Source organism: Solanum dulcamara, chromosome 11 (genome assembly GCF_947179165.1).
Source record: "Solanum dulcamara chromosome 11, daSolDulc1.2, whole genome shotgun sequence".
Classification (NCBI taxonomy): domain Eukaryota; kingdom Viridiplantae; phylum Streptophyta; class Magnoliopsida; order Solanales; family Solanaceae; genus Solanum; species Solanum dulcamara.
The window spans coordinates 51,871,944-51,898,434 of NC_077247.1; the positions used below are offsets into that span (position 1 = coordinate 51,871,944).

A 26,491-nucleotide genomic window follows, 5' to 3' on the forward strand; every position below is an offset into this window, starting at 1 on the left:
AAAGTGTACAAAAGATAACTAAAATCACATCTCTTATCCATCAATTTGGGCTTGTATACCTTCACTATGTAAACATCACGACCTGAGATGTATCCGGAGAGCTTGAATGAACCATCGATAGCATTCAATTTATTAAGGGAACTCAGATGAATCCCAAAACCACTGGACAATAGTGGCAATGGGGAAGGAGAAGCACGCATGCAAAGCAGGTCATCCTCACTGCATGCAAATGAACAAAATCTAAGAAACCAGCCAAGAAATATCCTAAGTTAGCTGGTATAACAGAGACGGACCTTTCAATATCAACAATTCTGAAGGAGACACTGGGATGCACAAGGGCAGTTCTTAGCAGAGACTCTTTCAGAGAATGCGAGACCCTCTTTGGGCTTCCAGATTATATATGCAAACCAAAAGATCAAACAGAGTACAGATTTAAAAGCAAAGTACGTAAATCAATATTGTTCATTTGTTTGAATTGTGAGAAAACTAGAAGTACTTGGAATGCGTTTGCTTCCTTCGAACTGGTTGGTTGTAAAATACATCACGAACAATGAATGCAAAAAGAAAAATCCCAACAAATTTCCTTGTTAGCAAACAACAGTCAACTCATGTGTCAGGTAGGCTAATACAAAATTACCTGTTGTACCAACATCTTGTCTACAATCATCAATTCCAAGGTACAAACACTTGCCATCCTGTTAACAATATCAAGAACAAAGACCAAGTTAGTAGTTTTACACCTATCCTAATGGATACTACCAACTGAATCACAAAAGAACTTTACCTTCAAAACCTTGTGATATTCACTTGGCCTCCTTGAGTTTTAGTAACAATTTCCAACAAAGAAGCATCAGAAATATAGCTCATAGCCTCTCCTTTGAAGCCAAAGCTTGCTGGGAAAGCATGCATATCATCTGAATGGCTGTATTTTGATGTCGCTGGTGTAAAGGAAGCATACGACACCATAATTAGAATGGCCAGACAAAAAGGAAATAGAACAGAAGATGAAAGAAACAGGCGCATATACTGTCTCCATAAACTGGGCTAAAAGTCCTATGCGCCAATGTGTATGTTCCAGCTCAACTTCAGTACAACACTTTGCAAAAAGATTATCATATATTTCTCCCATCAGCACCAGTCCATCTCATGAAACACAAAAGAAAGTACAACTTCAGATGATGAAGTAAAATAATAAACTGATTAGAACTTTCTGCAAATGCATTAGATCAATGTCGAAGAAACTAATACTTACCATAGTCGTCCACCTTAACATAGCAGGTCCCATTAACATAGCAGGTCCCACTGTCTATAGCAACATATACCTGGTGGAAACTAGGTTAAGTTCAAACTAGGAGTACACTTCTTATAAGATAACAAACATAAAAAGAACAATCCTATAAGGAAGTAAATCTCATGGAAAAAAGAAATAGAGTTGCGATATAAGAATATTCATTTGGAATTTATTTTTACTTATGATACTAGAATGGAGCATCATACTAAGAGGAGAAAAGGTATATCAATTTTCACATAAATATATGCCCTCATTATCAGAAGTAGCAAACAAAGGAACATAAGAAATCACTGAAGAGCCTCACCGATCACTGCCTTTTGTGCAACTAGTCTAAGTGATTTCAATTGCATAAAAGCAAAGCTTGCCATATTCTCAGCAGCCCACCTCTATTGATCCTCAAAACTTTAACAAAATCAGAAATAAAAACATAATTCCCCATTCTATTACATGGGAAAATTTTCAAATTCTAAGAAATAATAAAAATCAAACAGTCTAGACCATGTAAAAGAAACTAACCAGTGAGGGTGTTTACGGAAGTCTGTCCAATTGAGTGTCTTCATTCATATACTACAAATCACAACTTCTTTTAATTAAACTAAATTTTTTTAGAGTTGTGCGAGTGGGGCCTTCCATTTAGAAGGCTCCAAAGTCAAATCAGATAAAGATCTTGGGTAGTTTAGGTTCAACAAAACAATGGATATATCTGAGATTGACTTCACTGCTCATCGCTATGTTATTAAGTAATTTATGTATTGGTCCTTTGGAAACAAATCTTGAATTGATATATGCATTACAAAGGTCAAGGAAAACAAAAACGCCTTAAAAAACAAGCATCTTATATAGTAAATGCTAACCAAAGATTAGTTTTCCATTTTCTTTGTTCAAGAAAATATACTGAAATAAGTGGATACAGAAATATTGAAGGACCTGCAAATTAAATAGTGGCTATTAGGGAAACAAAGTGTAGAAAAGATAAACTTACCACATCTCCTATCCATCAATTTGGGCCTGTATACCTTTCACTGTGTAAACATCAAGACCTGAGATGTATCCTGAGAGTTTGAATGAACCATCACTTGCATTCAATTTGGTAAGGGAACTCAGATGAATCCCAAACCCACTGGATAATAGCGGCAACAGAGAAGGAGTAGCACGTGTGCAAAGCCATGAAAATGAACAAAATCTTAAGAAATCAGACAGGAAATATCCTTAAGTTAGCAGGAATAACAAAGACGGACCTACCAATATCAGCAAAATTGTATGAGACATTGGGATGCACAAGGGCAATTCTTAGCAGAGACACTTCATAGAATGCAAGACCCTCTTTGGGCTTCCAGATTATATATGCAAACCAAAAGATCAATCAGGACAGAGTACAACTTTAGAAGTATATTTGATTGAATTGTGAGAAAACTAGAAGTACTTGGAGTGCATTTGCTTCCTGCGAACTGGTTGGTTGTAAACATCACGAACAATGACTACAAAAAGAAAAATCCCGACAAATTTACTTATTAGCAGTCAACAGTGAACTCTTGTATCAGGTAGGCTTATACAGAATTACCTGTTTTACCAACATCTTGTCTACGATCATCAATCAAGGTGCAAACACTTTCCCTGTAAACAATGGCAAGAACAAAGACCAAGTTAGTAGTTTTATACCTATCCTAATGGATACTACAAACTAAAACTCAAAAGAACTTTATCAAAATCTCATGATATCCACATTTGGCCTCCCGTGAGTTTTAGTAACAATTTCCAACAAAGAAACATCAGAAATAGAGCTCAGAGCCTCTCCTTTAAGGCCAAAGCTTGCTGAGAAAGCATGCATATCATCTGAATGGCAGTATTTTGATGTCGCTGGTGTAAAGCAAGCATTCGAAACTATAGTTAAATGGCCCGATGAAAAGGAAGCATAACAGAAGATGAAAGAAACAGACACATATACTGTCTCCATAAGCTGGGCTATAAGTACCTAAGCACCTATATGTATGTTCCAACTCAACTTCAGCTAGAATAAATAAGCAAAATAACTCAACATACAGTAGTGATCAACAAAAAATATATTTTTGGGACGTGGTACAGGAAAAGAAAGTATCTTATTTCAAATGAAGCACCAGGAATGCGATGTACATGAACATTTTACAACAAAAGCAAAACAAACGTAAGCATCAATATTTTGTATTGTGTACAGCCATACCAGTTTACCTAATAACAAGTAAAACCACAAAATAAGAAATAAAAGAACATCTGTAAAAAGATACCAATGAACACAAATGGTCAAGCAGCCTATTAGTTGAGTAATGCATGCAATCAACTTTTGCCCAAAATTGATGAATTCATGAGATCAGAGACCAACTTTTGCCCTTCAATGATCAGAGACCAACTTTTATCTCTAATTAACCCTACAATGTAAAAAGACACATTTAACTCTAATTAGCCCTACAATGATCAGAGACCAACTTTTGCCCAAAATTGATGAGTTCATGAGATCCCACTTGACCAACTGGGATAACAAAGTCATTGACATTCAAGAAAAAACCAACAAGGTCAGTGCGTAAGTCTTAACAAATTTATTTGACAAAAAAAGTCTCTGTTTACTCTGTTCTAATCTGAGATTTTCCATAAATGGCATTTCTATCATCATTGAAGCAAATTCCTGGGATTGTATCTAGCTCTTTAGCTCAAGAATTCATGCCTGAATTCTTCAAGTTAGTACTAGGCACTCTTTCACTAGCTATCAACCTTCCCAACACCAACAATCATCGCGGATTTCAGGTAAAATTTCGCAATACTATCAGTATAATTTAACATGTTATACGCTTTCAGAGCATATCTAAATAATTAAGATAAATGTCTTTCAGGCAAGGAGAATTATTGTGAACCTACTAAGAACACTCATAGAAGAGAGAAGGGCTTCGAAGAAAATGAAACACGATATGCTTGGTTACCTGATGAATGAAGAAGCAAACAGATTCAAATTAACAGATGATGAGATGATTGATCCTCAAAACATGAACAAAATCAGAAACAAAAATATAATTCCTCATTGTCTTACATGGCACAATTTCAACTTTTAAGAAACAATCAAAATCAAAAAGTCTAGACCATGTAAAAGAAACTAATCAGTGAGGGTCTTTACGAAAGTCTGTCCAATTGAGTGTCTTCATTCATATTCTACAAATCACAACTTCTTTTAATTAAACTACTTAATTTTTTAGAGTTGTGCAAGTGGGACCATCCATTCAATACCTAGTAAAGTCATAAAGAATATTGAAACTTTGAAAGGGTAAATTACACCTTGGTGGCATTAGCATCGAGACTGTGCGAAATCGTACAGGATAACCCCTGACTGAATTGAACTCCAAACAGCCTCAGGCATTTTCTTAATGCTCCCCATCTCCCTAAAAAAGTAAAAACAAATTCTTGAACATCCTTAACATACAACAAAATTTTTTTTAAAAGACTTCTTGAATTTTCTTGATATGTTCCATGACAGTAAACATGTAACCTCAAAAAGCCAACAAGTTCTTGAACTTTTCTTTTAAAAGCTTGAATGCAAGAATTCCAAGAAAATCTTACAATATCAAGTTCTCGAATTTTCCTTCTTTCTTTTTTATATGGATGGAAGAATACCAAGATAAAGGGAAGATCAGTAGTATTACTTGAGCAGATAGAACGGCGGGAAACATAATTCTTGAACATCCTTAACATATGCTTTTAAGAATGCCAATATATTTGATTTCCTTAAAATATGCCAAGAATTAGCAAGATAATGGGAAGAGCAGTAGCATTACTTGAGCAGATTCATCGCCGCGAAAATTGATTTAGGGCTTTCATCGGACATCGTCACCGGAACAGTTAAGATCAGCAATCCGGTGGCGTACTCTAAGATACGCCGGTAGCGAATGGCTTCCGTAATATGATGGAGGTGTTCTAAAATGAGCAGCTGGTGTCTCTTTTATAGATTTCGAACTAGTTAATACACGCGGAAAAAAAAATAGTTAATACAAAATATATTATTTTTAAAATTTTTTTTGTTCTAGTACTTATTCATTTTTTTATACAGTTTTCAAACTAGTTAATACACGTTGAAAAAACAAAAAACTAGTCAATACAAAATATATTATTATTTTTTGTAAATTTTTATTCTACTACTTATTTATTTTTTAATAAGAGGAGTCTATTCCATAAATAATGTGAAAATTTATCATCATATATAACTTAAATTATTTAATTTGTGCAATTTTCATAAATTGATTATGATTTAAAATTTTAATCCTGTTACAAGATTATAAATTAATATTTTATACATATTACATAGATTTTTTAAAACTTAAATATAAAATTTAGTCTAAAGTAACTATATTTTAAATTCGTAGTCGAAACTATACATCTATCTCTAGTGACAGTAATCTCCATTCGAAATATTTAGTATTGTTTTATTTAACTTAAACTAGTAAATTAATCAGCACTTGGCGCGACAACAAATTAAATATTTTTTGTATTATTGAGTATAACAATCATTTTAAATGATACGTAGTATATATTTAAAAAAAATAGTCACTTTTTGAATAGCAAGTGTTCATAATTCTAAAACATACAGAGAGAGTATAAAAAAGACACTATGTTCATAGATTGGACATGAAAAACTCAAAAAAGACACTGTGTTATAGAGTAGACATGAAAAACCATCGTCAACACTCAACAATGAATTAATTAAAAAGAGACTATATTCTTAATCATTCCAAATACACCACATAGTAGATATAAATACAATCAAATCAAACAATTGTAGAATAAGTTATATCGATCATGATTACGAAAGACGCAAAAAAATATCTTAAAACATTAAATAAATAAAGATTAACTCACATCTTATGTTTGGAGATCCAAAAATCATTAGAGATTTTGCATAGTGACCTTGAAATGATTAGCCTTCAAAAAAACAAGTCTGAAACATCCAATTTCTTAAATTGCTTGTACAATTTCTAATCTTAAAATAACAACTAAATTAATTATCATTGATATCTGAGGCCCTTCTTTCATGAATTCTAATACATGTCCCTAAATTGGATAACATAAAAGAATTTATGTAACCCATGTCTCCCTTGTAGAGTTTAAATACTTAATTGTGTGACCACCAAGAATCTCTCTACATATAACAATAAAATCAAATTAACACCATACGTTATAGCATATTCATAAGCATTAAAAAATAAAATTAAATTATAGAAATTCAAGGATTGTATAACTCAAATATGCATAAAATAATTTTTTTTAAAAAATCACTTAAATATAAATTCAATTAATTATTGAATAAAAGCTCAAGCTTGCACGATGAAGACGGTCTCTCCATGCTGCTTAAGAAGTAAAATGTTCAGGATTTTTTTATTTTTCAAATATCATGACCCACTATAGAAGAAATCGATAGTTAGGCAATTCAAGTCCCAAACAAATCTGCATTTTAAAAAAAATATATTTAAAGTTAAAACTCTCAAAATTCAAGAGGAAATTCAAATGTATCAAACTAAAAAATGTTCAACAGAATTACCATCAGCTATATAAGTGAGTTTAGGAAAGATATTGTCCTACTAAATAACACAAAGTGTCAATCGTGATAAAACAATAAATACACCATCTTTTTTCACCAACTTACTGTAAAAATCCCAAAAAGCCTCTATGAAATATTTTGCAGTCTATTTTCACTACTTATGATGAAGTAGTATGTGATTGATTATGTGTACCCTACTTGAAATTCAGATAAAGAATCATTTACTTAACCTATTAAGCACGTAGTTTTGAAGGTAACCAAGAAAATCAAACCCCACGACTTGTGAAGTTATAAATCTTTACTACTTGGAAGGAGGATAACTGACGTTACCAGATAAATAGAGGTGCCTGTTCATTTTTATTTGAATTTTCAAGCAACTATTTCCACATAGAAACTATAAGCAAAGTGTTCACGAAATACCGACCAAGTCTATTGCTTCTATAAAGAGATATACCGGAGGAACATAGTAGAAATGTGAGTAATATAATTGATACAGGTACATATCTGTATTCACGATTAATCAAAAGAAATGTGATTGCAATATAAACTCCATAAAAGAACTAATGTATGAAATCTCTACACTAAGCTACTAAAATAGCTACAGATGGCCAGTAAATCAAAAAAGTATTCCACCACCTGATCCAGTGCGATTTTCGCCCTTTTCATTCAATGTTAGAGAATGCTGAGGATTTCTCCATACATGTAGAAATCATCCATATTACATTCAACCCAAAGAGGACATGCTATGTCAATCAACTCAAAAAATAACATAATAAATGAATTAAGTGAGGGAAGGTAGATTCATTTCAACACAGAAGAATATAATGATCATGTTAGCAATATAGTGATTTAAATATGGGATAAACAGAGAAGGAACAATATTATTTCTTGAACCTCAATTTGGTGTGAATTTATTTAGTTTAATGTGTCGGGTTCAGATTAAAGAGGAAAGTGGGTAATTTTTATTTAAATTGGGTAATTTTGGTTGATTTGGAAAAAAATCGTCCAAGTGAGGGATATATTTGCTAAGTTTGGTAAGGGCTAGTGTATAAATAACCGGATTAAGATGAACTTAACTAATAAATGAAATGAGGGGTACTTTTTATCCTATTTATCAATAAACAATTGTAGGAACTAGGAACTTCACGTTACGTTATCAGAATTAGAAAATAGAAAAGTAACGTAAACCAATCACCTTTTCAGATTATGCGAACAGTCAAACTCTAAGTTAGAAAAGTCATTTTTTAAAACTGGAAACAAATGTCACCTAAGTAGTTTACCTTAACTTGGCATTGAATGGACTCCACATAGCAATGATCTCATAGAGTGGCTTGAAATATAAACAACTATACATTTGTCTCCATCTTTGAGTAAGTTGTTGATGTAATGGGAAATTGAAATGGAAAACTAATAGAAGTGAATAACAGAAGTTTGTCTAAAGATGACATACAAAGGAAAAAAATGTATAAAAGCACTATCTTTCAGAATTTCGTTGGCAGCCTTCGGGTCATCTCCTCCGGTTCTTGTTGATGTATAATCAAAAGAAAAATGAGAGGGGTGGAGTAAATTAAAGGGAGGCGCTAATTGGATGAAGGGAGTAACGTCAAAACAGGGGAGTTAGTTAAGTGGGTTGCAAATACATTATTCAGAGAACATGACACGACATTTAAGCAAGAACATAAGCAAGATTCCACATGAGAAAGATTAGGGTTAATTAAATGAAGGAGTGAAATATGAGAGCTAGTTGAACATGAATGAGGTCATGACTTCCAAAATAAGTTGGAAGCTATTCAAGTTTCAAGGCCTCATAATTCAAAAGAGAGAGCCTCTAGCACTGTCTTGTTATTGAAGGTATTAGAACAAAAAGATTTCCCTTAGAAGTAACAATTCATAATTCACTCGTTATATTCAACCTAATTAAAACATAAAATGGACCTTAAGAGACAATATGCACAACTCACACTTGAAAGCCTTAAACCCTCAAAAATCCTTCTTGCTTTCAGCAAGACGGAACACAAAAATGATATAAACTGTAGTATTGATACCTCAGAATGGAATAACTAGACTGAGAAGAAGTGGTTTTCATGCTTTGTTTTCCACACTTAGACGGGCATATATCCTTCAGAGGGAGGAACAGGAACGCTAAAGAGACTAAGCTCTAAAGTGTAGTAAAAGGTTCGACAATGTAGGTGAGCAATCTCTCTCAGCCCTTGTGTATTTACTATACAATGTAGCTTTATTCCCAATAATTCCTAATCCCGATTCTTATTTCCTAATAGATGATGTCACTTCCTAATCCTGTATTAACAACTACAATCAGTACTATATTACCTTTTCCTTATAAGACTGATTAGCAAATGGTTTACATGTACTTAACTTTTTGAATGTATAATATGACAGAGACAAGTATTAGAAAATGTTACCGCAAGAAGTGTGACAGATGTTGGTTGCTTAAATTCCCGCTTTAACCAAAACATATAACTTCATGCTAGAGTTAGGTTCAACTTCAACGAATGTTGCAAAATCTAGTAGAATGGAATTTCAGGTAAATGACAATTTTATCAAGTTCCATAGACTGGTTCTGATGAAAATCTAAACAAAGATCCATAACTTACCTGGTAAATGATCTTGAAGCTTGAGAATGAACGTTGCATATCCAACCCAGTTTTGAATTTGGTCAGCATAGTTGTGTAGTAATTGCTAACCAATTTCAGGCATGATCTGCAAAAGCATGGTCAAAGACTCAAAATCAGTGTTACCTATTTTATATATAGAGTTTCAAGTCTTCTTCCTCACATGCCAAGCAGCACAAGGCAAATCTATTTCGCATTAGATGATCATAAACGTACCAATTCTTGCCCCGGATCAAGATAGGTTGTTGTCCTCTTTTGTCCAGATAAGACCTGATAATTCACTAAGTTACAGACTCCACGTTGAAACGACACATCAATGAGTGTTTAGACAATCATTACCTTCTCACACAGTTCTTCCAAAAGAATTCGCTCATCTGCAGCATGCCGTAGAACATGACAATAGGTGTAATGCTCAACGAAGATAAATGCTAGAATCAAACAAAAGATCATAATCCTTGACTATGCAAAAAGGGATGCACATTTATTTTGACATGGGCCTCAATTTCTACATAAGAATATACTCCACCAGACGGTCACATAGTTATGGAACAAAAGATAAAGTACCCTATATCACTCTCCTTTTCTTCAGAAATATCACAAAATTGCAACACAAAAGAGTAAGACATTATTTGGTTAAAGTATTAGACATGCAGGTAATGTTAATGTGGTGATAATAATGTAAAAACTGTTATGTGGTAAATAATAATGTAGGGATCCTAACGCAGTGAATAATAAATGAGTTTCCTTCTCTCATGCATCACATTTGAATTGTCATCAAGTTCAAGAGACTCCCTAAATGAGGCACCCTCCATTGATCTGCCAGCTACAATAGACTCATCCTCCCATCCTGAACCTAACAGGCAGTCTGATTTATAATTGGAGCTAGCTGAAGCACTGAATTCTGGATTTCCAGTTGACACTGACTGTGCAATGAGCAAGAGAGCCATCAATTTACCTATTACTTCTAAAACTCATAGCTATGTTATTAAGTAATTTATGTATTGGTCCTTTGGAAACATATCTTGAATTGATATCTGCATTACGAAGGTCAGGGAAAACAAAAACACTGTAAAAAAACAAGCATCCGAGATAGTAAATGTTAACCAAAGATTAGTTTTTTGTTTCTTTTGTCAAGACAACATACTGAAACAGGACGTGAGATGTATCCTGAAAGCTTGAATGCACCAACACTTGCATTCAATTTGTTAAGGGAACTCAGATGAATCCCAAACCCACTGGACAACAAAGGCAAGGAGAAGGAGAAGCACGTGTGCAAAGAAGGTCATCCTCACTTGCATGCAAATGAAAAAAATCTAAGAAACCCGACAGGAAATATCCTTAAGTTAGCTAGTGCATCAAAGGCGGACCTTTCGATATAAACAATTTTGAAGGAGACACTGGGATGCGCAAGGGCGATTCGTAGCAGAGATTCTTTTGGAGAATGAAAACTCTCTTTGGACTTCAAGACAGATCAGAGTACAACTTTAGAAGTAAAGTATGTAAATCAATATTTTTTACTTGTTTGATTTTGAGAAAACTAGAAGTACTTGGAGTGCATTTGCTTCCTTCGAACTGACTGGTTGTAAAATACATCACGAACAATGACTGCAAAAAGAAAAATCCAAACAAATTTCCTTATTAGCAAACAACAGTCACTCATGTATCAGGTAGGCTAATACAGAATTACATGTTGTACCAACACCTTGTCTACAATCATCAATTCCAAGGTACAAACACTTGCCGTCCTGTAAACAGTGGCAAGAACAAAGACCAGGTTAGTGTTTTGGTACCTATCCTAATAACTACCAACTAAAACTCCAAAGAAATTTACCTTCAAAACCTTACGATAGAAATTATGTACAGCAGCATCAATACAATAGAAAAGATGATGCCAGTCCAACATTTTGCAAAAGATTACCATATCTTTCTCCCATCAGCACCAGTCCATCTCGTGAGACACCAGATCCTTTAAAAGAAAGTACAACTTCAGGTGATGAAGTAAAAAAATAAATTGAGCAGAACTTACTTTCTGCACATCAATAGATCAGTGTCAAAGAAACTAAACTTACCATTGTCATCCACCTTAACATAGCAGGTTCAAATCCCTATAGCAACAGGTACCTGGTGGAAACTAGGCTAAGTTCAAACTAGGAGTACACTACTTATAAGAATAACAAACATAAAAAGAAAGGGCCTATAAGGAAGTAAATCTCATGTTAAAAAAAATAGAGTTGTGATATAAGAATATTCATTTGGAAAAAAAAAATGATACTAGAACGGAGCATCATACTAAGAGGAGAAAAAATAGTATTAATTTTCATATAAAGCATATGCCCTCGTCATCAGAAGTATCAAACAGAGGAACATAAGAATTCATTGAAGAGCCTCACCGGTCACTTCCTTTTGTGCAAGAAACACACATATTCACAGGAGCAATCAGTCTAAACGATTAAAACTGCGTGAAAGCACGACTTGCCATCGTTAGTCACTTAACTATGACGTTTTCAGCAGCCCACCTCTACTGATCCTCAAATGAAAACACTAACAAAATCAGAAAAGATGAAGCATATAATTCCCCATTCTCTAACATAGCACAGTTTTCCATTTTTAAGAAACAATAAAGTCTAGACCATGTAAAGGAAAATGGCCAGTGAGGGCGCGTTACAAAAGTCTGTCCAATTGAATGTCTTCATTCAAAATAGTACAAATCACAATACCTAATTTTTTTAGAGTTGTGCGACTATGGCCTTCAAGAACAACTCCACAAATTTCCATTCATTACTTAGTAAAATCATAAAGAGTATTGAAACATTGAAAGGGTAAATGAGTACCTTGGTGGCACCAGCATCAACAAAAAAACAAATTCTTGAACATCCTTAACACACACTGCGAGAATAACAACATAATTTTCTTTAAAAGATTTCTTGATATGTGCAATGCCAATATATTCTTGAAAACTACAATTTCTTTGATTTCCTTAAAATATGCTTTTAAGAATAGCTACAAGTTGTTGATTTTTTTTTCTTTAAAAGAATGCATGCAAGAATTCCAAGTTAATCTGACAATATCAAGGTAATCTGATTTAGGGTTCCAAGAATACCCATGTAACTTCAACGCGTTCTTGAATTTTCCTTTCTTTTTTAATGGATGGGAAGAACAGTAGCATTACCAATGTAAGTAACTTCAAAAAGTTCTTTCTGGAAAAAGTTCATCGGACATTGTCATCGGGGCTGTTAAGATCAGCAATCGGCGGCGTACTCTAAGATGCGCCAGTAGTGTATATGATAAGCGGGCTTCCATAATATGATGGTGGTGAGTTCTAATATGCGTAAGTGGTCTCTCTTTTATAGTTTTCGAACTAGTTAAGACGCGGAAAGAAAAACACTAGTAATACATTGATACTTATTTTTTTAATTTAATTTAATAAGAAGAGTTTATTCCATTAATAATGTGAAATTTGTTATCATCATATATAATTTAAATTATTTAATTTGTGCAATTTTTATAGGTCGATGCAAAATATGAAATTTATGGTTAGAAATTTCATCCCTAAATTATGAGATTATTAATTAATATTTATATATATTAAATAGATTTCCTAAAAATTAAACATCTAATTTAGCCCAAAGTAAATGTATTTCAAATTTGTAATTGAACTATACATCTGCTTTTAACGATCATAAGCTTATTTTCAACTTTCAAAATAAAAATAGATTAATTGTAAAAATAAATTAATCAGTTAAAACTTTGTGTTTGTAAGACAAAAAAGAAATCTCAAGTGATTATATTAACCGTCATCAGGTGAACCAGTCACTAAGATGATTAACTGAATCTCTTCATACAATGTATTTTATGTGGATATTATTTTTTTATGAGCTCATTTTATATTTTCTTATATTTGGAAATTATTTTAATTTTTAAATTCTTATTTTACCTTAAAATATTTTTTTTACCGCCACAAATATAATTACAGATTTAAGATTATATAAATTTTAAAATTCTATTTATCTTACTTTTCACATTGTGCAAAAGATGAAAGTTGCCGAGATGAGAATGTTGAGATGGATGTGTGGGCATACCAGGAGCGACAGAATTAGAAATAAGGCTATTCGAGACAAGGTAGGAGTGGCCCCGGTGGAAGACAAGATGCGTGAAACGCGACTGAGATGGTTTGGGCATGTGAAGAGGAGAGTCCCAGAGGCACCAGTGCGGAGATGTGAGAGGTTGGCCATGGATGATTTCAGAAGAGGTAGGGGTAAGCCGAAAAAATATTGGGGAGAGGTGATCAGACAGGACATGACGCATTTACGACTTACCGAGGACATGACCTTAGATAGGAGGGTGTGGAGGACACATATCGGGGTAGAAGGCTAGTACATAGTGACATTATTCTCCCTTATCTGTAGGCGTATTAACGCACTATGATTTCTTGTACTCTGATTTAGGTTATTTATGTTATGTATGCTATGTTATCTTATGTTATTTATGGTATTTATGCTATTATTTGACGATATCTACTGTTTTTTGGTGCTTTGATTATACTATTGTTTGGAACTCTTCCGTTATCTACTTTTCTACTTTTCTACTTTTAATATTCTTGTCTGACCTTTTTTTCCTATGCTTCTATTGAGTCGAGGGTCTTTCGGAAACAGCCGTCCTACATTGGTAGGAGTCAGGTCTGCGTACACTTTACCCTCCCCAGACCCCACGATGTGGGATTTCACTGGGTTGTTGTTGTTGTTACTTTTCACATTGAATCAAATATAACAACATAAATTGAAAACATGTTTCCTTATTTAATTTAGTATAAGTTTTGTCGTAAGATAATATGGATGAAATAACAGGTCAAAACTATAATGTTCCTCATGTATTTCCTTTTTTGTTCTTTTCTTTTTGACACAAACACAAATTGAAAAAACGAAAAATTACACCTAATAGATCAATTGTGAAACTATTTATCCAAATTAGACCAATTCAAATTATTTATTCTTAATAGACTCATGACCCAAAATATTTATCCTCTTACCACACTCTTTAATCTTTTTAATGATATCATGCTGACATCAGCATCACTGATACTCTTTGATACCATCAGAGTATATTATATACTCTCATGGTATTAAATGCACGAAATAATTAAAAATAAGGATATAAAACTAATAAAATATTCAATGATAAATAATTTGCTTTTAAGGGGTATAACAATAATCATCCCTAAAAAAATAGGTCAATAAAGTAATTTGATTTATTTTTGAAGGACATCAAATATAAGATAAAAGATCACAAATTTTAATTCACAATAAGACGCATGCCTAAAATTAAGACAGACCATATCTTAGGAATTTGGTCCATTCAAATACGTTTGGTAAAATCACAGGTGACAAATACGCGATTTGGAATAAGATGGACTCAACCGAGGATTAACTGAGTTAATAGATAGATTATTAATAGGGAAACCTATATAGATATACTATATTAAAAACAATTATAATACATATTACAGAGAACAATTTATAAAATACATGTAATACAAATTTTATTGATGAATAATATATTTATCACACATTTTAATACACTTATAATTCATTGTGTCAATTTCTTACAAAACAAACATTATGTATTTTAAAAACACTTATAATACATTTATATAACATGCATAATTCATTTTTAAGACGTAATGCAGATTTATCATAGTATTGCTATGTATTACTATAAATAATAAATAATAAAAAAATATCGCTAAAATTAATAATTATTTATTAAAAAATTAATAATTTTTCCTTATTAATAACCAACGTTGCTATGCATGTTTGAATAATTATTGGGTTGAACTGCTTCATGGATTGATTTTGGGTTAGCTTTTGTCACGAACTCTTCGTAATTATGTTACAGGAAATTACGCAACATGTTCCATAAAGTGTGAGGTCTTAGTGTTTTTGTCCCCTATTTTTTCTTTTTTTAAAAAAACACGCCTTTCTTCCTCTTTATATATAAAATAAATATAGCTTTGTCCCTCTAACCCTCAGATGTTTTTAAACAACTCATCTTAGCACCTACAAATTTAATTTTATCTAATACAAATAATCTAGACCTCTATTCATAATTATATCCTAGATTTTATTGAAATAAGGCCACCCTAACTTATTTTGTGTTTAGACCATCAACATCATACAAACTACTAAAGTAGATTTCACGAAAAAAACAATCATATAAAATAAAATTTTTTAGATTCAAAAAATGTCAAAAAAAAAACACCTGAACTATGCAAAATTGAACATAGATACCCTAATTAATAATTTGATCAAAAATGCTCTTACCGTTAATTGTTTGATCCAAAAATACTTTATTGTTACTTAATGGATAAAAAATAAAAGGGTTAGAGAGTGGGACGTACAAATTTAATCATCTCACCAGTTGAATGATATTACAATTAAATTACCTATTTCATTTTGTAGCATTTCTTTACATTATAAACAGTGAGTTAATCAAACTTTACATGAAAACCGTACAATATATTCCCTTTTTCCATTTTTTCTTGTGTGAACGTATTGAGATATCTAGAGAGAGAGAGAGAGTGTTTTAATGCCACCAAAAGTTAGTGTTACATTTAGTACATACATTTATTTGTTAAATCTGTATAGATGTACCATGCTCCAAATCATGATTATCTTTCAATGTGATGGTAACAGACTGCAGAGCACCTAAATTGAGAAGACGGACGAAAATAGTCGGTCATCCATGAGCACACTAACAAAACAAAAAGATATTGCAGTCATTAATAATATGAAATTCCTCTCTTAAACATACCATCAAATGCAATTCCAACACAATTTTGTGTCTGTTCCACTCTATCCATATCGGAGTTATTGTTCTAACACAAATGAAAACAAAGACATCATGAATAACAAAAAATAACGTAAATCACTTTTGGTTCTAATTTCCTGTTTTTGCACTTTTCTTATGTGGGTGTGGGTGGAGGCGAGAGAGCATCAAGATAGCTCCAAATTAATAAATTAAATAACAATTTACTCTTGCAAGCCTTGTTGTTCAGGACCCGATTCACTAATGGGGGAACTATTGATGATACGGGGGCACTATTGATGATACATCAGTATCAGCAAGCTGTGAGTTGCAAATGCATTATTTAGAGAACATGACACGACATTTAAGCAAGAACATAAGCAAGATTCCATGAGTAAGATTAGAGTTAAATGGAGGAGTAAAATATGAGAGCTAGTTAGTGTCGATGGACTAACCTGTTGAATAAATTCTAACAAATCCACATAAGTTAGATTAACTCCCAAAATACACGGACATGTATTATAAAGAAACAAATCATTTTTCTTATGAAACATGTGCAAGAGAATCTTGTTAGCTAGTGGAGTATTTCCTAAAACAAGAATGATGTCATGAATGACCTTCCAAATTAAGTTAGAAGCTATTCAAGCTTCAATGCCATTTAATTCAATAAGAAAGAATATCTAGCATTGTCTTGTTATTGATGGTATTAGAACAAAAAAGCTCTTTCCTTAGAAGTTACAATTCGTAATTCACTTTCTATAATTAACCCAATTAAAACATAAGACAATGCGCACAAATGACACTTGAAAGGCTTAAACCCTCAAAAATCCTTCTTGCTTTCAACAAGATGGACAAAACTGATAACTGTGCAATTGATACCTTAGAATGGAATATCTAGCCTGAGAACTAGTGCTTGTCATGCTTTGTTTTCCACATTTATACAGGCATATATCCTTCAGAGGAAGGAATATGAATGTTGAAGAGGATAAGCTATAAAGTGTAGTAAAAGGTTTAAGAATATAGGTGAGCACTCTCTCCCAGCCCTTGTGTATTTATACTACTCAGCGTAGCTTTATTCCCAATAATTCCTAATCCCAATTCTTATTTCCTAATAGTTAACGTGACTTCCTAAATCCTGTATTAACAACTACAATCAATACTATAATACTAAGACTCATTTGCAAATGGTTTACATGTACTTAACTATTTGAATGAATAATATGATAGAGACAAGTATTAGAGAATGTTACTGCAAGAACTGTGACAGATGTTAGTTGCTTGTGAATCAGATTTAAATTCCTGCTTTGACCAAAACATATAACTTCATGCTCAGAGTTAGGTTCAACTTTAATGAATGTTGCAAAATTTAGTGCAATGGATTCTGGTAAATGGCAATTTTATTAAGTTCCACAGACTGGTTGTGTAATGAAAATCTAAACAAAGATAGTAACTTACCTGGTAAATGATCTTGAAGCTTGTGAATGACTGTTGCAGATCCAACCCAGTTTTGAATTTGGTCAGCATAGTTGTGTAGTAATTGGTAGCCAATTTCAGGCATGACCTGCAAAAGCATAGTCAAAGACTCAAAATCAATGTTACCTATTACCAAAATTAACGTACCAATTGTTGCTCGGAATCAAGATAGGTTGTTGTCCTCATTTATCCAGATAGGACTTGATAATTCAATAAGTTACAGACTCCTAGTACTTGTGGGATTTCACTGGGTATGTTGTTGTTTCTTTTTGTTACAGACTCCAAGTTGAAATAACACGTCAATGAGTTTTTAGACAATCATTACCTTCTCACGCAGTTCTTCCAAACAAATTCACTTAGCTGCAGCATGCTGTAAAACATTACAATTAGCGTAATGTCCAATGAAGATAAATGGTAGAATCAAACAAAAGATCACAATCCTTGACTATATAATGCAGATAACTGAGTGCTACATAGTTATGTGGAAATTACTTTTTCTTACGCGGCCAACAAATATTATACTATTTATACATGACACCAACTTCATGTTTAATAGAAGTTTCAATCCCACTTTCAGCAATGTAAGGATTAACATCTTGAAACCTGGTCCCGAGCAAAGGATCTGGTGGCAGAGGAGACGGTTCTGGACTAAAAGATGGTAGGCCAGAACCATAATTTTCAGCAGTCTGTTTAAAGAAGTCCATAAGATGATCATATTCATCTAGAATGTCCTTGGTTAATGAAGACTTTTCTGAATCTCCTGACAGAAATTTTGACCTCTGCAATGCCTTGCTCTGAGTTTTGCACCTGGAGAACTTCTCAAAATATATTTCCTTGCCTCTAGGAGACCTATGATTTAAGACCTGATTAACATCATGAGCTACTTCAAATTTAACACTATAATCATCTTCAGGGTGGTTTTGTTTAGTTCTGCATTTACTTTTTTCAAACTTAATATCTTCATCACTATCAAAAGATGATCCATCATGTATCAGGCTTCTATGCAAAGACCAGCTCCGCATAAATGGTTTCCTTTTCTCATGCATCACATTTGAACTGTTATCAAGTTCAACAGACTCCCTAAATGAGGCATCCTCTGTTGATCTGCCAGCTACAATTGTTTAAGACTCCTTCCCATCCAGAACCTAACAGGCAGTCTGATTTCTAATGAGAGAACATTCTGAATGCATCAGCAAGCTGTGGGTTGCAAATACATTACTCCGAGAACATGACACAACATTTAAGCAAGAACATAAGCAAAAAACCATGAGAAAGATTAGAGTTAATTGGAGTAAAATATGAGAGCTAGTTAGTGTCGATGGACTAACTTGTTCAATAAATTCTAACAGATCCACAACAGTTAGATTAACACACAAAATACACGAAACCTGTATTATCATGAAAACAATCATTTTCTTATGAAACACGTTCAAGAGAATCTTGTCAGCTAGTGGAGTATTTCCTAAAACATGAATGATTCCATAAATAGTTTTCAAATTAAGTTGGAAGCTAATCAAGTATCAAGGCCTTATAATTCAAAAAGAGATAACGTCTAGCATTGTTTTGTTACTGATGGTATTAGAACAAAAAACTTTTCCCTTAGAAGTTACAATTCATAATTCACTAGCTATAATCAACCCGATTAAAACATAAAATGGACCTTAAGAGACAATGCCCTGAAATGACACTTTAAAGGCTTAAACCCTCAAAAATCCTTCTTGCTTTCAACAAGATGGAGCACAGAACTGATATAAACTGTTATTGATACCTCAGAATGGAATAACTAGCCAGAGAAGAAGTGCTTGTCAGGCTTTGTTTTCCACATTTAGACAGGCATATATCCTTCATAGGAGGAATATGAAAGTTGAAGAGAATAAGCTATATAGTGTAGTAAAAGGTTTGAGAATGTAGGTGAGCAACTAATCCTGTATTAACACCTTTCACTTCTAAGACTGCTTGGCAAATGGTTTACATGTACTTTAACTTTTTGAATGTATAATATGACAGAGACCAGTATTAGAGAATGTTAACGCAAGAAGTGTGACAGATGTTGGTTGCTTGTGAATCAGATTTAAGTTCCGGCTTTAACCAAAACATACAACTTCATGCTCAGAGTTAGGTTTAACTTTAATGCATGTTGCAAAATTTAGTGCGATGGAATTTCTGGTAAATTTCAATTATATCAAGTTCCATAGACTGGTTGTGTGATGAAACTCTAACAAAGATCGTAATTTACCTGGTAAATAATCTTGAAGTTTGAGAATGATTGTTGCCGATCCAACCCCAGTTTTGAATTTGGTCAGCATAGTTGTGTGGTAATTGGTAACCAAATTCAGGAATGACTGCAAAAGCATGTTCAAAGACTCAAAATCAATGTTACCTATTATAAAGACTTTCAAAACATCCCCACAAGACTTAAAATCAATGTTACCTATTATCAAAATAATCGTACCAATTCTTGCTCAGAATCAAGATAGGTTGTTGTCCTCATTTTTCCAGATAGGGCCTGATAATTCAGTAAGTTACAGACTCCAAGTTGAAATGACACTTCAATGAATTTTTAGACAATCATTACCTTTGTAATGACCTTGAGGGTGATTTTCGTAAATTTGTACAAAACACGCGTGAACAATAACACGCGTGAACAGTAACTTTTTGGGCAGAAAATGCCCCTTTCTTCCCATTTCAATATTTTTTTCAACATTTGTTTGAGTTCTTGAACTCCTTGAGGTGATTTGAGAAGAGATTTTCGAGGCAAAGTGTTGGGTAAGTGATTTTTGACCTAAAACCTTCCTTTTTCATTAAGTTTTTGACGATTTTAACTCTTAAATTTTAGTTTCAAACCCCAAAAATCCTTGTTTCTTCCCTAATCCGAATTTAAGGAAAATTGTGATTTCCAACTCGTTTTGAGCTCTATTTTTATGGGTTTTTCAACCATGAGTTCCTTATTACCAATAGAATGGGATTGTTCAATAAATTTACAGATTTGACCCTTTTCGAAAATAGTTAATTTTTGGACCATTTTACCCCCGGTTCCGAAACCTATCAATATGGGTGTCATTGGACTCCTTGTGACGTGTATGTTTCATTGTTGATAGTGGATTGTCATTCCGGGCGCTGAATTCGAGATTTGCTTGTCCGGTGGAGGTATTTGAGTGCGGTTTCGGCAATTGAGGTAGGTTTGGCTATCTTTCTTTGAGATTGAGATGGGGTAATTTGTCATTCATATGTTATAGACTTTGGGATGGGGTTGTAGTATGAGTTGAGAATGTTATATATATTGTGATGTCCGTGTGGAGGCTTATTTATTAATGTGTTGCCGTGACGGGGTTTATTTGTATTACATAGCCCGTGTGGGGGCCTTATTTGTTATCTTATTTGCTTTGAGAGCATGTGAATTATGATTTGCCTAAAAGAGAGGCTTGAGTATATTATTTGACTTGTGATGCCGCCTGAGAGATTGAGTTGGGGTTTTTGAGCATACTTGGGTATTGAAATATTGTTGAGAAAGGGGTGAATATTTAAATGAAAGTGTGTTCTTCCCGTTACTATTTATTGAGGGTGAATATCATGTGTAGGTTAAGTTTTGAGAACTTTGAACCTTATACCACATGTGAGTTGATTATTACTTCCATGCATATGTGTTTTGATGCATTCATCCTCATTCATCATATCATGAAACATGGGAAGTTGAGAAATATGGAAATTCTTTTTGAGAAAGAAAAATGAAACACCTTTAAACCTTTGTATCTTGAGTCCCTGACCGAGGCAGTTTTCCGGCAGGGTAGTGGATGCATTGTGATCCCAACCTTTGTATCTTGAGTCCCTGACCGAGGCAGTTTTCCGGCAGGGTAGTGGATGCATTGTGATCCTAACCTTTGTATCTTGAGTCCCTGACCGAGGCAGTTTTCCGGCAGGGTAGTGGATGCATTGTGATCCCTTGACCACGAGGAGGTGGCAAGGATAATGAGATTGAGGTATATGGTCTGCGAGACCCCCATGGGTCCTGCTTGGTAGCACAGCTCGGCAGGTGTATACGACAGGCTGTGATACAGTTTTGATTCCACCGTACCACCACATCATTGCATCATCATATTGCATTGCATTGCATTGACATTTGTGCTGCTTGAATTATTTGATTAATTGTGATTATGAGTTGTTATTATACTTTATTCGTGCCACTATATATATAAACTGGCGGCATCGATGCCGAAGTGGGACTTTTCTATATGCAGGTGGAAGCGTTCCTTAGTTTATTTCATAGGTTTGATTAATTCCTTATACTCAGTCAGCTAAAACCTACTGAGTACATGTGAATTGTACTCACCCCTACTTCTGTGTCCCTTTTTGATGCAGATACTAGTCGGGGTACCCCACGTGGCAGTTAATATTCTAGCGGATTGTGTAATTCTCAGATTAGTGGTGAGGTCCCAGAATTCGGATCGTCACTAGTCTATCTTTATTTTTCAGTCTTTTGTATCATTCAGAGACTTATGTTGTATCTTCAGATTCGAACCTTGTATTAGATGCTCTTTATACTTATGACACCAGGTTTTGGGATAATTTCTTCATTGTTTTTTTTTCTTTTTATTTAAATCGTGGAATCACTTTCCCCTTTGGGAGTCTTGTATGAATTTTATTTTTAGGGTTACACATCAGATTGGGTTTTGAGATGTGTGCCATCATGACCTCAGTTTTTGGGTCGTGACAACCTTGTCTCGCAGTCTCTTCCAAACGAATTTGCTCATCTGCAGCATGCTGTAGAACATGACAATGACTGTAATGTTCAACGAAGATAAATGCTAGAATAAGAAAAAAACATCATAATCCTTGACTATGTAAAAAGGGATGCATATGAGGATATTAATAATGGACATTTAAATACTGCCAACCAAATGTTGCATTAGTTATGTTGAGCTTATTTTTTCTTATGCGGATAACTGAGTGCTACATAGTTATGCAGATATTACTTTTTTTTACGCGGCCAACAAATGTTTTACTATTTATGTGGAAGTTTATGCTGAGATTTTTATTTGCTAATGGGTCCAACCAAACCATCCCTAAGAGAAACAATCGTCTAAAGTAAATGTATTATAAGGAAATTCATGAGAAACCACTAAGCAAAGGCCATAATAGACCTAATCAATTATAGCAAGTGTTGTGTTCGCCACAATTGGAATAACCTTCTTATCAACCTGTTGGAGAGCTTTGGCACCCTCCAGGCAATTTTTATTAATGGTGTCAGGAACTAATGAATCACCAACAAAATGCAAGACGCCAGAAGTGACATTGAGTATAGTATCCTAATTCTTAAGATTCTCTGTTCCAGTATCGCTCTGCATCTCATATTAGAAAAGGTAAAAGTCCATCATCTTAACAAAATAGAGAAGAAGTCACAAAAACATCTGAGATATAGCTAAGGTACTCAACTGTAATCTCTGGACGAAAGTCCCTCCATTTTATCACAAAATCTAAGAAATTTTGAGTTTTTGTTGGTGCAAATTCTGAAAATTTGAGTAAAATTGCAAGGCGTGACAATTCTATTACAAGATCAGAACATAAGCAAGATGGAATTAGAAAAAGACTATGTGGCCTAGGGGACTTAGAAAGAGACATTGTAGTCTCTAGTGCTTTCATGATTAATAAGAATGCAGTCTAAGAAAATCTTGAAAAGTGGGTGAAAGAAATAAAGCTAATTAACTGAAACACACTAGAAAATTCAGCTCTTATTCAGTCAGGATTGGTTAACCTTCTTTTGACTACCAATTGTGTGTACTTGTGCACTCCCAGCACTCCCCTTGAGTTTGTAATTTGCTATTCCAGATGTTAACAAGTTTCATTTTCACACTTGGCCAAAAGAGAGAAACATCAGGTTGTGTAAGTTACAAACATATTTGAGATGATATCAGAAAGAGACCTAACCCTCCCAAGAAATTTGATAACGTTACCTTTCATCAGATAATACACCGTCACCACAACTTTGGGTGGAAGATTGATCACACTGATGGGACGACTGCTGTGGAAGCTCTGAGCAGATAGCTTTTGTAGAATGCTGCAGTCTCCTTACAGTTCTAGTTTCTGCACGGTGGAAAAGAACACTAATTAGTTGCACACATTTTCTGACATCGTTGATTATTAACACAATCAAGCACTCAAGGACAAATTACCTGGCATTGTATGAAAGGGGTCGCGCAGAGCTTCTGGATTTCCAGTTTACACCAAATGTGCAATGAGCAAGGGATCTATCAATTGACCGACTTGAAATTTCAATCTGACCGAGGAATCTGGACTCACGATAATATTCTGTGAAGATCGAATCTCTCTCCGGACAGTGCACTCTCCAGTCAGTTTCTTTGGCTGTGGGGAAGGAAGCTCAAGTGTAGCTTTGCAACTCTGGGCCCTGCACCTCTTTTTCTTGAACTCATAATTCACAGGTTTATCTGAAAAGAGGAGTAGGGAATGGGATAGCAATAGATGAGAGGAAACTTCAACAACTATATTCTTAAGAGTAAAGAAAGCGAAAAAACTACACGATGTCATAGCACTGAAATGTTTTGCACCATCTGATGCATAAGTAACTCTCTTCCACAATTTGTTTCCTCCCCCCCCCCCCCTCTTTTAGGGAGGTAGGTGGGGAACTACAGCCTACAGGGAAGGGAATGTGGAGTGGGAAAAACCACATGTACAAATAACATCAAACAAAATGAATCCTAAGTGTGCATAAAAATGGTGATATCTCAATTGCTCTCACCAGCAGAGTTACCTTCAGTCCAGAGATTCATGGCAGTATCCACAATAAAGAGAAAAACCACAAACACCCACACACCCCGCCTTTTTTTCTTTTTCTGTAGCGATAAGTCAAACCACTCCTCTCTTAACCTACATATGGTACACAAAGTAGAAACTCTGAGCAGGTGATGACCAACACTTTTGACAAACAACATGGCATTGAAGTCAATAGCTTCCTATCCAGTTCATAGAAAAATGTCTACAGAATCAGACAATGTAATCAGTTGAAACAAAGGCTCCACAGAGGTCTTTGAAGGCTCCAAAGTCAAATCATATAAAGATCTTGGGCAGTTTAGGTTTAACAAAAACAGCGGATATATCTGAGATCTACTTTGCTGCTCAATGTCAGAAGCACTGTCAAAACTCATAGCTATGTTATTAAGTAATTTATGTAGTGATCCACTGGAAACAAATGTTGAACTGATATCTGCATTACGAAGGAAAACAAAAACACCATAAAAAAACAAGCATCCAATATAGTCAATGTTAACCAAAGATAAGTTTTCTGTTTCTTTTGTTAGGACAACATACTGAAATAAGTGGGTATAGAAATACCGAAGGACCTGCAAATTAAATAGTGGATTTTAGGGAAACAAAGAGAAGATTTGATGACTTATCACATCTCTTTATCCATCAATTTGGGCCAGTGAAGGTACCTTCACTGTGTAAACATCAGGACCTGAGATGTATCCTTAAAGCTTGAATGCACCAACACTTGCATTCAATTTGTTAAGGGAACTCAGATGAATCCCAAACCCACTAGACAACAATGGCAAGGAGAAGGAGAAGCACGTGTGCAAAGCAGGTCATCCTCACTGCATGCAAATGAAAAAAATCTAAGAAACCAGACACGAAATATCCTTAAGTTAGCTAGTGTATCAAAGACGGACCTTTTAATATAAGCAGTTTTGAAGGAGACACTAGGATGCGCAAGGGCGATTCTTAGCAGAAACTCTTTCGAGAATGCAAAACCCTCTTTGGACTTCAAGACTATATATGCAAACCAAAAGAACAGTCAGATCAGAGTACATCTTTAGAAGTAAAGTATGTACATCAATATTTTTTACTTGTTTGATTTTGAGAAAACTAGAAATGCTAGGAATGCATTTGCACCCTTCGAAAAAGGTTGGTTGTAAAATACATCACAAAAAACTGACTGCAAAAAGAAAAAAAAAGGTCAGTCCGGTGCACTAAAGCTCTCGCTATGCGCAGTCAACTTTCCTTATTAGCAAACAACAGTCAACTTATGTATCAGAATTACCTGTTGTACCAACATCTTCTCTACGGTCATCAATTCCAAGGTACAAACACTTGCCACCCTGTAACCAGTGGCAAGAACAAAAACCAGGTTGGTAGTTTTACACCTATCCTAATAGATACTACCAACTAAAACCTCAAATAACTTTACCTTCAAAACCTTACGATATCCATTTGGACTCCCATAAGTTTTGGAATTGCCAAAAAGAAACGTCAGAAAGAGCTTCTCCTTTAAAGCCAAAGCTAGCTAGGAAAGCATGCATATCTGAATGGCTGTATTTTGATGTCGCTGGTGTAAAGCAAGCATCCAAAACCATAGTTAAAATGACCAGACAAAAAGGAAGCGCAACAGAAGATGAAGCACCAAAAAATAATAATAAAAACAAGAACATCTGTAAAAAGATAATAATGAACACAAACCGTCAAATAACCTATCAGTTGAGGTAATGCATGCAATCCTATAGATAATAACAACCATTCCAAGGTATGAACATCATAGTTGTCGGGCATAATAAATTATGTACTGCAGCATCAATACAATAGAAAAGATGATGTCAGTCCAACATTTTGCAAAAAGATTACCATATCTTTCTCCCATCAACACCAATCCATCTCGTGAGACACCAGATCTTTCGAAAGAAAGTACAACTTCAGGTGATGAAGTAAAATAATAAATTGAGCAACATTTTTTGCACA

At 34.2% G+C, this 26,491-nt stretch overlaps 1 protein-coding gene and 3 long non-coding RNA genes across 7 annotated transcripts; all 4 read right to left on the reverse strand.

Moving 5' to 3' along the window:
• Positions 1-3,006: 3,006 nt before the first annotated feature.
• On the reverse strand, positions 3,007-12,323 carry LOC129871960 (uncharacterized). Its single transcript, XR_008762360.1, has 3 exons — positions 12,307-12,323; positions 11,394-11,441; positions 3,007-3,148 (listed from the first exon to the last, which is right to left on the reverse strand). It is a non-coding gene; the product is annotated as an uncharacterized LOC129871960 (long non-coding RNA).
• A 4,231-nt stretch (positions 12,324-16,554) lies between these two features.
• On the reverse strand, positions 16,555-20,086 carry LOC129871955 (uncharacterized). Of its 2 annotated transcripts, XR_008762353.1 has the most exons (4): positions 19,986-20,086; positions 18,075-18,946; positions 17,732-17,837; positions 16,555-16,597 (listed from the first exon to the last, which is right to left on the reverse strand). XR_008762353.1 is itself a non-coding variant. In XM_055946777.1 (2 exons), exon 2 carries the CDS (start codon positions 18,793-18,795, stop codon positions 18,271-18,273), a length of 525 nt encoding a protein of 174 aa, XP_055802752.1. In that variant the 5' UTR covers positions 18,796-18,946; positions 19,986-20,086; the 3' UTR covers positions 17,905-18,270. The 2 variants fall into 2 exon arrangements, 1 of the variants encoding a protein (XP_055802752.1); XM_055946777.1 differs by lacking the exons at positions 16,555-16,597; positions 17,732-17,837 and having other exon boundaries at positions 17,905-18,946.
• Positions 20,087-20,189: 103 nt separating this feature from the next.
• Positions 20,190-25,634, reverse strand: LOC129871958 (uncharacterized). Of its 3 annotated transcripts, none has more exons than XR_008762357.1 (8): positions 25,606-25,634; positions 25,429-25,528; positions 25,195-25,353; positions 23,917-24,189; positions 23,698-23,827; positions 23,499-23,596; positions 22,462-22,507; positions 20,190-20,255 (listed from the first exon to the last, which is right to left on the reverse strand). It is a non-coding gene; the product is annotated as an uncharacterized LOC129871958 (long non-coding RNA). The 3 variants fall into 3 exon arrangements; XR_008762356.1 differs by having other exon boundaries at positions 22,462-22,526; XR_008762358.1 differs by lacking the exons at positions 20,190-20,255; positions 22,462-22,507 and adding an exon at positions 22,921-23,253.
• Positions 25,634-26,425, reverse strand: LOC129871961 (uncharacterized). The gene is made up of 4 exons (XR_008762361.1): positions 26,378-26,425; positions 25,947-26,084; positions 25,800-25,857; positions 25,634-25,694 (listed from the first exon to the last, which is right to left on the reverse strand). It is a non-coding gene; the product is annotated as an uncharacterized LOC129871961 (long non-coding RNA).
• Between the last annotated feature and the right edge of the window lie 66 nt (positions 26,426-26,491).

Coding starts and splice junctions, on each gene's coding strand:
- LOC129871955 (XM_055946777.1), bottom strand. CDS start 18,795: ATGCATGAGAAAAGGAAACCATTTATGCGGAGCTGGTCTTTGCATAGA.